The 13698-nt window shown below is 40.2% G+C and overlaps 2 protein-coding genes across 2 annotated transcripts; one reads left to right on the top strand and one right to left on the bottom strand.

The window, feature by feature from the left end:
* Positions 1-128: 128 nt before the first annotated feature.
* Positions 129-10961, bottom strand: LOC119174702 (small ribosomal subunit protein uS9m-like). The gene is made up of 14 exons (XM_037425734.2): positions 10822-10961; positions 10543-10687; positions 10238-10341; positions 10083-10145; positions 9965-9995; positions 8744-8823; positions 8269-8357; positions 7157-7232; positions 5481-5606; positions 4445-4487; positions 4202-4307; positions 2121-2293; positions 1341-1419; positions 129-203 (listed from the first exon to the last, which is right to left on the bottom strand). The coding sequence occupies exons 1-14, from the start codon at positions 10903-10905 to the stop codon at positions 191-193; spliced, it is 1212 nt and encodes a 403-aa protein (XP_037281631.2). The 5' UTR covers positions 10906-10961; the 3' UTR covers positions 129-190.
* Positions 10962-11190: 229 nt separating this feature from the next.
* LOC119174703 (mitochondrial import inner membrane translocase subunit Tim13) lies at positions 11191-12584 on the top strand. The gene is made up of 3 exons (XM_037425736.2): positions 11191-11422; positions 11667-11735; positions 12295-12584. Exons 1-3 carry the CDS (start codon positions 11318-11320, stop codon positions 12391-12393), a joined length of 273 nt encoding a protein of 90 aa, XP_037281633.2. The 5' UTR covers positions 11191-11317; the 3' UTR covers positions 12394-12584.
* The last annotated feature ends 1114 nt before the right edge of the window (positions 12585-13698 follow it).

The following is a 13698-nucleotide window of genomic DNA, read 5'->3' as shown; positions in this document are numbered from 1 at the left end:
CTCCTACAGCATATTCTGGCGGCAAATTTGAACGTGACGCGCGAAATTTATTTATACTTTCGCACCATACAAAGTAAGTAAAACACCGGACTTCGATCCTACAAATAAACAGGCAAGGTAAGCAGGAATGTGTTATACTTGTTTATTTAATAATCATTCTAACTACTTTGATGTGTTCGTCATCTTCAGACTACCGTTTGAGCCTGAAAAAAGAGAAAAAAATATGTAATTAAAAAACATGCAAAAAAGGGGGGGGGGGGCAGGCAAAATACTATTTCATGAGAGGCATATTATTAGACACTAGCTGTGTTATTAAGTAGTCCGTCCTTATTCGATCAAATCCGGAGAGCAATAAAATGCAACCTTGTCCACCAAACTGTCAATGTAGTCCCGAACAAATACATTCAAGTACACCAGTGCTTACTCTTAACCTAAAACGACTACAAAGAAACGTGCATCCTAGACCATAAACATATCCATGCACAGCCTCTTGCATGATAATTTAACTGGGAATTTGTGCATCCTTTAACAAATGTGTTACCTACATGACCCTCACAGCATCACTTTTTCTACAAAGCAAGCGAAGGCGAGATGTAAAGGCTGTAGTTTCCAGCTACAATGAACGACAACATGACTGTTTAGATGCGACAGTGGGATAACCAGACAAAATAGAAACCTGCTTCCCACTCTTTGGCTCTCAAGAAGGCACCTCGTACACACCTGTGTCCTAATTGGTGCTTTCAAAAGAACATACACGAAAAAAGCGCCCTAACGGGCTTCTTTGGGAGACGGGCTTCTTTGGTTATCAAATAGGATTACTAGGTTGGGCTTCAAAACACGAGACTTAAGCCCTTGAACGACTTAGGACTAAATTTTTCACTGGCAAGAGACGACATTTTTCACTGGGTATCCTTGCTTAGTAAGATGAACATACCCTCAATTCCTTGGTGTTTCTCTGCCAAACCAGTTTTATGCGTTTCGTTTTAGCTATGCGGCACATAACAAGCAATAGGACACACTAGACACCTGTCTGTCTTTGTGCATCAGCATTGTCGTTTCCTTTGTGATTGGAACAACTTTAAACATAGCATCACGAGAAACCGGGCATTCCACGAATGGTAATAAATATGTACATACAAACATGCTAGAGCACTCAATGAGGTTGCACGCTCAGCACTACGTGTCCGGTTTAGACCACTTAGTGACGAAAGTCACAGCCGGCAACACCCATTTTTTTGCATTTAGATGTGACAAAAGTGCTAGTAGATTGTATAAACAAATGTATTTTCATATAGAAAGCCTCTGCTGATAATGTGCGAGTGCCAACTTTGTCAACCTACCAAGTGTACTTGCGTCGTGCACCTTCCTGGCCTGGCTTCTTGCGCTCTCTCCGGCGAGGGTCCCTTGTAAGCAATCCAGCTGCATAACAAAGAAAAATATCTCAACAAAGTTCAACTGTAAAATACAGCTAGAAAAAGCAAGCATCTCCGTGCAAGGCAGCCCAATCTGCAATGGATGAGCCACAGCAAAATAGGCACAGGATTTCTGATTCGTTTTTTTGTTGTATTGAAGTGTATGCAAGGTACAAAGAAATTATCGTAATGCACCAGGAGCACATGCAACACAACACCTGTCACTTCTTTGAGATAGGAGACCCTATGCTAAAGAAGTGAACTTCTGATACAAGTATTCCGATAATCTTTGTGTATTGCAGCACAAAGTGGAATGAACTAATGACTGGCACGTTTCATTCATTGCCATGACCCTACGCAGTTCATTTGATGCTGTACAATATCAATAAATAGAAGTATCTTAAACAGAAGTGTTGCTGAAATGGAACAAGTGCCAATAATATGATTAATTGCATACTTGAATTCTGCACCCCTATTCATCTCTCAGTAAATGGAACTATTTTTATATGGAACGTTTTCTGGTCCCTTCACTTTCCATTTAATGACAGTCTACTCTACTCGTGTTCAATACAACCGCAATGCTCATGAGCTTCTCAATCTCTTGTTTCCGATGTGCACGGGAAAACAAACAGTGACAAGTGTGCTTTAAAGGTCTGTAAACGACGCACCATGTATTGCGAAAGTACCAAGGGCCATGACGTTTCTCACCCAGTCTCATTCTCTCTACCTCCTTCTCCGAGACGAAGCTGCGTAGTGCTAATGACACTCCATGACGTATGGCATTTGCACGAACACTTGACCCTTCGGCTTCATTGAGCGTTGCTTCAATGTCAACTTTCATGAGGAGTCCCGTAAACTGCAGGGGAAACATTATCTGCTCCCTGAAAAAAGATTTGCAGAAGAGTAAAAGGGTGGCAAAAGTGTGACAGCACGTAGTAATCAATGTAATCAAGAATTAATGCGACTTTCATACACACTTAATTAAACTTGGTTGGAGAGCAACTCCCAATACGGTGTTTGATATAGTGGCAGCTAAAAAAATGTAGTTAGGCTTGTATGTATAGTGAATTTCAGGTTCGAAGTGAATTCGAAGCAAACAGTGATTTGGTTCTGATTTTCGAACCGAATTAGAATAGCATATATCACATATTATTAAAAAAACAAGCATATTTGTTAAGACCTCACTAACTTTGCACATTATATATCTTTTGAAATTCGAACAAGGCATTCGCAAATGTCATTCTTTTTGGTTCGAAGGAGGTGGAATCAACTTAGAATAGTAGCAGAGTTAGAGTAGTAGCAGAGTAGAATGCGAGTGATAACCTGTAAATAAGTTACGTGTTGAAATCTACTATACTTAGAGCACATAAGTCGGTATAACAAGCTTTTACACTCGAAAAAAATTATCAATCGATGTGAAAGTAATATGTGCATTTAGCTTTGAAATAAGGCTTCGTGGCATTGCAGGTTTCCCCCAAAAAGATGTATTCATGGTATGGCACCCCTCCACTGCAGTGAAACCACCTTTACAAGAGGGTTACATGCAAATTAATGGACACCTAGTCGTTCTACACTTCTAAATTTCCAATACCTTAAATTCGAATCGAAGCAAATTTTATTACGTTAATATCCGTTCGAAGCATCTGAAAGGCTAGGTCTTTCGGTCCCAAAGTGGGAGCGGCTCGCTACGAACTATAGTGCGACCTGTTGGACATTATTAAAGCTCTTCCATCTATCCATTCATCCAATGTCCGTCAAATACTCGAAATTCTCGAATATCTATTCAAGCCTAAATAATAACATTTCTCACACAGAGGCCACAACATTCTAACAAGCGTATTTCATGAGACTCTTGGGCTTTTTTATTGGCGTAACATATTTGACAATGCACAAGCCACACTAATTCCTTCACTGAACTGAACAGTGTTATGCAAACTTCCGGAAGCATTTTGGCACGTCACGTTGACACAATAGCCATGTATAAAATAACAGCAGCAGGAGATTATAGCTAGCACATGTTCTGTCCGGTTCTGTTAGGAAGCGGTTGTATTTTCACCGCACCACAGTTCAATTCTGATGAGAGAAATTTCTTGCGTAGCTTTCAACTAAACTGTTTTTTATAATTTGACAAATGCTGTGACGAAAAGCATGGAAAAACCCACCACTGTTGTACAACAAACTTGTTAAGAGATATATATGACCTGCAACTGCTGCATAATGATACTAAAAGCTGGTGGAAAATGAACCATTAGAGCTGAACTGACGAAACCAACAGATGATTAAGCCAAGGAGCTTTCCTTGGCTTAATTGTCAGTTTGTTTCATTAATTGGGTATAACAAATAAATGAGCCCCTCGAACAATTAACTTTCTTTCACGCCACTAGTGCCCACTCATTCCAGAACAAAAAAAAAAAAATGTGTGAACCAAGCTCATGCCAAAATGATAACACACATAATGCTGTGATTTTATTCGCACATGAGAAGGCTTTTGAAATGCTGTACATATAGCTAAAAATGTCTGTTTTTTTTTTTTGCTACAGTAAACTCGAGGTCAGCAGAAAACCACTTTCTGTGCATTGTTCACTTGAACAAAAAGGCCATCTGACTGTGTCATGTCAGCTTACACAGAGAACAAATCCAGGCTACCTATTACAGTGCGGCGCCGTAGCGTTCATATATTTCATCACTGCCAAAATTATCGTGTCGTATGAAACAGTAGAATGAAAAATTAGAGCTGCTGTTAATGGTGCCTGGTATCAATAAGTTACAGGAAGCAGATGCCAACTAACCTGTCTGCAATTTGGTCAAAGTATTCGATGCCATGACCGTTGATTGTCACTTTTCCCGTGCCATTGCCCCAGACAGTCACTTCAGCCCTCACATGCTTTCTGGCACCTTAAAAAATGTGAAGGGAAGGGAGAATACGCCAACCAATAAAATTTATGGCACCAAAGTTAGCGAAAAGGCTACAGTACGAAGAAGGCTACAGTACGAAGGCTACAGTACGAACAAAATTGTACAGATGAACTTACCACTACCCTTGGCATAAGGCCTTCCAGTTTCATCATATTGTAACTGGGTGTTGGAAAAAGAAACAGAAAACAAGTCAGGTTTATAAAGAACCACTACGAGCTTGCAAAACCTTGACATGTTATTACTTACTGCAGGTCATTCTAAGTTAATGCGGACCACGTGATCTGAAAAGGTCTATGATCAATACAATCTACCATCCGCAATATCGTTTCCCAAGGAGTTCAGGGCAAGCCTTCAATTTCACTATGCTGTACAGTTACTATCAATTGACCATGGTTACCAGATTTGGCTATTCTGCACCGATTTGGCTGCTTTTTTAGGCCAATGGCGGCAGAAAAAAAAACACCCTGGCTACTTTCTCATTTCCTTAGTTTTAATTAAATTATGAACATCCTGTGAATGTAACAACCTCTGCCGTTCAAGAATGCAGTGTTGAAAAGGACGGCTGAGGCATGTTTCCAGCTCCCAAAATTCAATTTGTCACTTGTATTGCACAAAAAAAAAAGTGCTCTGGATACATGGCAGGCAGTCGGGGGAAAAGAGCTGCTGCATGAGTCATTATTTTGCCAACCATTTATACTGCCGAACACGAATTTAAGGTGTAACCGGATGTGAACAGGACAATTAAAAGTGTAATAAAATCATGTAATGATTGTCGCTTGTTGTAAGGAAATCACATTATGCAGAGCATCGGTTTGTTGTATTGGAACTGTCACATCTCCTAAAAAACCCTTACCACTCTCAATACACCAACACCAAACATGAACCGCCAAGTTAACTTCGTAGTTATGGCAGAATGCTGCAGCACCAAGCCTGAGGCTGTTCAAACCCCGCCAGAAAAACCCCGTTTCAATGCTTTTGAATGCTAAAGTATTCTAAATATATGCTAAAAACTAAAATGAGTCGCAGATTACAGGATCCACCAGGGGGACAATATAAGTCCAAAGACCACTCGCTACGACACAAACTAAATAAAACCCCCGGAATTCATCTTTTTAAGATCAATTTCAGACATGTATGGGTCCTAAGGCATACCGGTGGTATCTCGTCTCGAATAAATGTCGCCATCCTCGGTTTTCTGTACTTCATGATGAACTCCTTGACTTGTGATGAGTACGGATGTTCCGCTAATCGATCTAAGGTCTTGACGAAGTACTCGTACTGGGATAGACAAAAAAGCAAGAAGCACTCAATTGAAAGCCGGTTATTTGCATTTACATTTGCACTTATAAATGTGATTTCATCGGTCGGAGGCCAAAAGGCACATGACAGAGAATCAGCATAAATAAAGCAAAAGCATTAGGTGGTTCCAAACTCAAGTGTAGTTTGTGAAGGTTTTTTTTTTTTTTTACTAATGCACCAATGTATAAGCAATTTTTTTTTTTTCCATTTCATTCCTATGCTACAGTAGCGTCATACCTGCCAAAGCTTCACATATGTGTACCATTGAAAAGTATAACACAAATAAGTTACAAAATTAATAAAAAAAAGAAGTACACCTCTATAAATGCATAAATTGTTAATTCACTATTCTGTTGGTTGTTCGCATAAAAATACATACAACGAATAGGACAGTGAATATTGTACATTATTACTGGCAGTGAAAAAAAAAAACTGAAATATTTGTAAGAGCAGCAGTGTTTGTGCGGGCACAGATTTGACAATACCTGTATACATACTGATATTCATAATAATATTGAACTGCAATAACACCTGTATTTTTGCATTGCAGGGGGGGGGGAGATTTGTTATGCACCTCCACTGATATATACACAGTGAAAAGATTTTAAAAGTTATAGAAGCTTCAGCACATGCTCCTTACATGTTGAAGGGTATCACTATTTAACTACTACTACAACAGATGGAAACCGAAAATATTTTACTTTACCCCAGACGCAAACTTGTCCACTACATGGGCACACAGCATCATTGTAACTTGCCAGCAATGGCAATTAGAACAAAATTATCCAGGGTATCATGGCGTTTCAATATATTAGTCTTGTGAGTACCAAGGTCGCAACTACCAGATAATTATTGTTGCAAAGTATTTAGTTTCCAAGAGGTGAAGAGTGTTCAAACGTGCATTAAAGAAAAAAAAACTAAGGAAGAAGTGACATCTCAGAGCTCATGTCAAAAGCCAAGGTGTGGTCACATTTCTGTAATCATCCCTCACAATCTACCATGCTGTCTTGTGAAGTCAACACTATAAATATCACCGTCTTAAAAAAGAATGCTTGCCAGAAGAACCTGTAGTTGGGCTAGTTGGTAAATCTTTTTGGAAGAAGCTTAATAATTCAAAAGCACTCACACGCGAATGCATGCTCATACACTGAACACACAAGGAAGTGTGCGAGGGGGAAGTGAAGCTCTTGGCTGTTTGTATGAAAGAACGCAGGTACCTGTGCACGTTTTTTCCATGCTTACAAGGTGCTTTCCCTCCGTATACAGTTCTTCTAGCTTATTCTTCAAGGGACACAGAAGGCAACTATTCAGTTGACAGCAACTATTATAAATACCACTTTAGAAACCTTGTTGCTCTTGTATCAAGCTATCGAAATGCTTAATATAAGAGAGAATTGCTTTTAAAGGGTCCCACGAACCGAACTGGTTCCCGATTAATGTGAAACAGAGCAAATATGACAAATCCTAATGAAGCCACAGCTTATTTAGAGGGCAGGTAGGTTGAGAAAGCATAGACAGTAGGAAATCACCTGAATATCTTTCAATGACTCCACAAGTAGCACTTCAAGATCCTTCTTTGGAAGCCAGGTGCTGTCCTGTAGACTCCTGAGCAAATGCAATGCAAAGCGTGTGTTGTTAATCACCTATGCACAAACAACATTCCACACTGTCCAATGTGAATAAATAAGTAGCTACAGCAGTCACTTGATTTTTAAGTGTTTGAGATCGCAATGCATGCCCTATTTTCACAGTTAATCAGAATCGGAACAATAATCAAATTTCAATCAATAGTCGATCAATAATCAATATGAATTGGAACAATAATCAAAACAATGTTGTTACATTTCAGTGCCCAGGAGGAGGTCCCAGAGTTGGAGGTGTAATTGGGACCTCCTGTGCATGATAAACATTAAAGAACTAGTATAGCATCTACAGGAATTGATGAAAAATGAGGAATTCCTCTGAATCCCCTGGATATTAGTACACACCCTGGTTTTCAAAATTTAAGAAACAACAGATGCCACTCCATCTGGTGTTCAATTACAAAATTTTTTGCTGTAAAACGAATTTAGTGATGAAGTTTTCGTCTGGCTCGAAAAAAAAAAAAAATATTGTATTGAAGCCAATGTAGGCCGGATATCGCCGGTTGTCACTCTTGAAAAGACAACCTCTAAAAACTTTATTCTTGCTCTCTTCTGTATGGGTGAATGTATGGTATTTCAAAAACTTTCATTTTCTGCCAAACATTGTTCGGTCATACTCTTTAAACTATTTTTAAAGTCCATAAGTATGACTCTGCATACTCTATAGTGAGTACACTCAAGCCTCATCATAACAGTTGCATCTTACAAGAAAATAACTTCGTTATATCAAAAAATTTGTTAGAAAGGTTATTTCTAACATTGTATCCATTGCAAAACTATTTTTCGTTTACTTTGTTATAACCAATATTTCATTATATCCATCTTCGTTATATTGAGGCTTGACTGTACACTGACCTACGGCTGGTACTCCACAACTGCACAACCCTGACTGCACGTAGAAACATTTGGAACACGTGCCAGAGGACTTCTGTAATTTTTCTAGCAGCAAGCACTGAAAATATGGCCCACAACACAAAATTGCATGTTAGCAAACTCACAACTTCATTGCAGCTTCTGGTTCAGCCACTCCTTTGTTGAGCATTCGGGTTTCTAGGCGGTTCAATTCTGCCACATGGCTAACTGCATCCTGTATCAAAAAAAAGAAAAAACCTTTCATGTGGTTGTACGTAGTGATTCTGTTTATGCACGGCAATTAGTCGAATATTTTTTTTTTTTAACATTAACCAGACTCCACAAGCCTTAACTAGCCATTTGATACTTGAACAGCAGATGAATGCAGGCCACACGTGCCAGAATTTTGTTTCTTAAGGACACTTTTGGCTGAGGTCGATGGGATGAGATACGTAGAATGTGATTGGTTTTTTTAATCGAAATGTAGAAGATGGCTAATTGTGGTCAGCAAATTTGACCCCTACCACACTCTAATGCAATCATTCAGTGCCTTGTTTAACAGGACTATGATTTCTGCATCACAAAAGCAAACAAACTTGCGAATGAAATTTTGTTTCTTACATGCAACACGCCATAGTAGTGGGGCTTCGTTGTGTAGAAGAGATAGTGAAACGGCCTTCCAGAATAGTCGAACTGCGCAGCTGCACACAAACAAGGCGTCATGACATTACAAGACAAGTCCAAGCATTTCTGCTCAAAGCGATTTACTTAGAAGCTTCCGGTATATGGTTAAAGTAATAAGCGAAAATGAAATGGCTTCAACAACAAAGTACCAGTATTTCTTCAAGTACGTAAATGCAATGTGAGAAAAAAATGTGTATTCTTTGTAAGCACGTAAAGACTGCCTTGCTGCACTACATGGATGCTCCATAATTGTTTCATTGACTCAGCAGAAATATTCTAACCTTTTTGAAGGTTTAGACTGAATGAACACTTCGTCCTTTCTCAATAAAAAGGTTACAAGTGTGATCAACCTACATACGCAGTAGAAGCAGCCAGGTTATTACATTTGTGGATTGAATGTTCCTATTAACAGTTGTTCCTCAACTTCACAATCATGTGTTGCACCACATGGATGAATGCCTTTAACTGCCAGATGAAAGTACCTATTGGTTGAAGTTTCGTTAATGAAACTCAAAGCTACACATCTGCATAGAGACAGACCTATCTATATGTAGCACGATATATAATTTATACACTCAAACGTCATTATAACAAAGCTGCATCTTACACAAAATTAAGTTCATTATATCCAAATATTCATTATAAAGGCTTATTCATAATAATATAACTATTGCAAGACTATCTTTTCATTCACTTCGTTATGACTGATCTTTCGTTATATCCGGATTCGCTGTATCGAAATTTGAGTGTATTACTCGCCTTGTTCAATGCAACGTATCAGCAACTTTAAACGACATGAAACACTCAATTCAGTTGCAAGATGCATAGTAAAAGACATAAGCATGACTAACATAGTGGTTCTGCTTTGGCATAACAACACAGTGCACAACGTGAAACCAATAATCTTTACGCTGCTTTCTTTTGCTTTTGTGCTGTTAAGTTGCATTGTGCTTGAAGTGATCATTTTCGTGACCTAACTTTTCATGCAGCTGTACAGTTGCGTACAGACTGCTACAAACATACCAAAGGAAACAGCTGCAATGTCAAAGAAGCGAAATGCACGCAAATTGTTTTCTTTGGTGCCGCAAAAGCTTCGAATCCCTCAATATCAACAATGTCAACACCAATTGTAAACATGATTAGAGACGTTAAACTAACCTTTTTCTCTGGGGAATACGTCTTCAGGAGGCTATCAAAAAGAATAAATGAAATTTTCATGAACGTTGGAACTCCTCCAGTTTTACAAGTTAGGTTGTACAAAACCAGGTTTACTTACCTTCATGATAGGTCGAGCCTTGGGCTCGTGTAGGCCTGAAGGCATCAAATACTGAATGGCTCTCTGAAAAAAAAAATAGATTAACAAGAATAAAGGAAAAGAAAATAAACCGTGATCAGTGATACTCGCGAGTACATATACAGTCGGGAACTCACGTCAACGTCATCCTGCGTCATTTCGTCGACATCAACGGCCATCATGTTTGCAAGATGTCGTTTGCCAATGTCAAATTCATGTTGCTCCTTCTTTATGAAATCATCTGAAACGAGCACAACAAGAACACGCAACATTATTTTAGGTTCGTAGCTGATGACACGGCTAGAGCGTCACGAATAGTAACTAAATCCCAGTACCGATTCGGTTGATGTCGAGAAAACTTTTAATTCCCGAAGTGGGCATTTGTAAAGCTTCAAAACTTCGGTAACACGTCCACTGATTGATCAAATAACGATTAAATTACCGTACGCCTTGGCCCGTTCCAAGTATGCTTTCATGGCTTTGCTGATCTTCTGAACTTTGGTTTCTGCTCGCAGATGCAGCTGGAGAATATCAGGGGCATCATTACTGGCTGCGTCTTCTCCGCTGCTGGTGGCGGAGTAGCGAACCTGAAAGTCGGGAGACACAGATCATCGAACCGCTCAGACTCGCGATAGAATGGCCGGTTTTACGAGTGATACTACAAATGTATTACGATAACATTTGGTACCGCTCGACACGCAGATCGAAAATCGGTAATTACATGAGTTAAAGGGGTAGATAGACGTGCTGCGGTGCAACAACTATTCAACTTGGAAATAAGTTGGAGCGTCCTAGCAGACTTCATCGCAACTTTTATGCCATGCGTTTTCGGGTGCTTAGTAAAAAACCGATCCAGCCAAGCCGCAGCGTGACAAAGCCAAAATATGTTGTCATGCATGTAGTACAGTTTTGTAATAAAGGTTGACAATCTTATGTAGAATTTATTTTGAAACAAAAACGCATATTAGAAGTTTACTTTGTGATGTTTAAATTGAAACGTCATGGTCGTCATGTTTTAGGTTTCGGTTTTGGCAGTGGCTTGCAATCAACCTTTGTTATGAGTTGGATTGGCTTGCGACCTCATTCTTTTTCTGCTTCTTTTTCTGTGCGTGTAGCGCGGTGGTGCGGGAATCCGGGTGTATTTTTTTTCACGTGGTTGGAAATTCGTCTCGTTACATAGGGGCTCCACCGCCCGTAATTGTACAACGACGCTTACGATGGATGGTTTACCGGCCGGAAAACTGACCGGAGCTCAAAAGGAGGAGCTGATGGACCAGGTCAAACAGCAAATCGCTGTTGCAAATGCTCAGGAGTTATTGCAGGTGACGATTAGCAATGGCATAATCCATGCCGGTCGCGTGCACACTGTTACGAAAGCGCGCTTTGTTTTACGGTGTCTTCTTGGAAGTCTCTTGCGCTTATTCTTGTTCGTTCGCAACGTACGTTGACCGAAACACTCTATTTGACACTACTGCATGCGACACGTGCGAGATGGCCGTTACAGGGAAGGTCATCTCCCTCAGTGGTACCCGCGAACGCCCCTCAACTGCGAAAATCTCGTTTCAGAAAATGACCGAGAAGTGCTTTAAGAAGTGCATTTCCAAGCCTGGGACGTCCTTGGACAACTCTGAACAGGTCAGTTTTTTGGTTGTCCCTTGGCGACCTGGTGTCAACCCACCGCGTGTTGACGCTGAAACGTCCTTTTTTTTTTTTTATTCAGGGAGGTGCGCGCGACGTGTTCGGGGCACGGGTAGAGAAATCTCCGCCATAATATGTTTACTGGACCTGTACGAACTTTATATATTGGTCTGTTTTCTCAACTATACAATATTATGTGATCGGCTGTGCTCGTTTGATTAAGTGTTCAATCTTCCCGACTACATTCAGCCGATCCCCAATCGTAATTGAGTGTAGTGTTGGAAAGGCTGGTCAGACAGCATGTTCAAGGACAGTGCTTATTATCATCATCCAAGCCTCATATTGTTTATGAAGTATTGACCCCACAGCTGATCTATTGCAGTACTAGAGACAGTTTCATTCAAGGCATTATGGGTGCGACACCTACAGCTGTTACTGGGACTAGGAATCCATTGCCTATTCTTCTCAGAAGCAGCAAGCTATGTAGTGCTGATCATCATTGTGTGGTGATGTTTAGCCATCTCTCATTAATGCATTCTTCTCTCTGACCTTTCAGAAATGTATATCCATGTGCATGGACCGGTACATGGATTCCTGGAACATAGTGTCAAGGTCCTACGGCAATCGAATTGCAAGGGAACGGGGTCAGGTGTGACACCCGGCCTGCAGTACAGTATATGCCAATTGTGCCACTACATTACGAAGAATTGCAACCAACGTTGTATATATGAATATATGTACACAAATAGGCAAAGTACGCTGGTATTGTAGATAACTGCTTTGAAGGTGAATTGTGTCACTCGTATCAAAGCACACGTACGATTAAAACACCATAATGCGTCGCTATGCTGTTGAACCTGTATTATTCTGTCACAAGTACACTGTACTTGCTCAAAACTTTTTTCAAGAGATCTCTAAAGGCAGTTGTCATGTGACTGCATTTAATATTTTATTGCGATAGCAATTTAAATTATATAGACAGCCTCGGCTAGTTTTTGCCATCGCCGTCATTCATGCATATATATATCTATATATATTAAGAGTGTATACTTAAGGGCTTGTTTTTCCGTGTTTGACACAATAATAATGAGCTATATATATATATATATATATATATATATATATATATATATATATATATATATATATACACACACATGCATTATTCGAAGGTCGCAGGTTCGGTTCCTGCCCACAGCAAGTTATCTTTTCACCCACTTTTCTTCCCATTTACATATTACGAATTCAGTCTAATAATTTCCCCTACTATACTTTCCTTAGCATTATGTTTCACACAACACAGGAAAGGATGCACTAGCCTCCTCTTTCTGCAGAGCGAACAGCTCCTTTCGGGCCGGGGTCATCTGCACGCCCACTTATCTTGTGAGCGGTCATGCGGGGGCTCTGGCTCCACCCACAGCAGGCAGGAGCTTCTACGGGCTGCACTTTCATCATGAAAAAAAAACTGTGCCAAAACTGTACCTGGAGCGGTACGTAACAAACTGCCACCAGCGACAACACACAACCCTTAGTACCAGCATACGCTGCCACGGGAAACGCTTTTCATCATCGCAGTTACTACGCTCGAGCCTTGTTGTGGCCATCTGCTGTGGCCACGCCGCAGGAAGATTGGTTACTTCCCAAGCGCATGTGTACTACAATTAATATTGCTCCCGAAAATGCTAGCCTTGCTTCATAAAACATTTGAATATGTTGTTATTGCATTCATTGCTTTGCCCTTTTGGGGAAACTGACTTTTCTTTTTTGCATCTAATCCAGCTTCAAGGTGTGAATACGAGGCTGTTGTTGTAGGCCCGTGTGCTCAGATTTGGGTGCACGTTAAAGAACCCCAGGTGGTCTAAATTTCCGGAGCCCTCCACTATCGCGTCTCTCATAATCATATAGTGGTTTTGGGACGTTAAACCCCACATATCAATCAATCATCAATGAATACGAGGCT

The sequence above is a fragment of the Rhipicephalus microplus genome, chromosome 5 (assembly GCF_043290135.1).
Source record: "Rhipicephalus microplus isolate Deutch F79 chromosome 5, USDA_Rmic, whole genome shotgun sequence".
NCBI lineage: Eukaryota > Metazoa > Arthropoda > Arachnida > Ixodida > Ixodidae > Rhipicephalus > Rhipicephalus microplus.
Note: the sequence above shows the minus strand (reverse complement) of the source record. Positions and strands in the feature narration are given on the sequence as shown.

Coding starts and splice junctions, on each gene's coding strand:
- LOC119174702 (XM_037425734.2), bottom strand. CDS start 10,905: ATGAAGTCTGCTAGGACGCTCCAACTTATTTCCAAGTTGAATAGTTGT. Junction 10,688..10,821: donor TATCTACCCCTTTAACTCAT/GTAATTACCGAT, acceptor CCCGACTTTCAG/GTTCGCTACTCCGCCACCAG. Junction 8,824..9,964: donor CGTATTCCCCAGAGAAAAAG/GTTAGTTTAACG, acceptor GTTTGTGTGCAG/CTGCGCAGTTCGACTATTCT.
- LOC119174703 (XM_037425736.2), top strand. CDS start 11,318: ATGGATGGTTTACCGGCCGGAAAACTGACCGGAGCTCAAAAGGAGGAG. Junction 11,423..11,666: donor ATGCTCAGGAGTTATTGCAG/GTGACGATTAGC, acceptor ATCTCGTTTCAG/AAAATGACCGAGAAGTGCTT. Junction 11,736..12,294: donor CCTTGGACAACTCTGAACAG/GTCAGTTTTTTG, acceptor CTGACCTTTCAG/AAATGTATATCCATGTGCAT.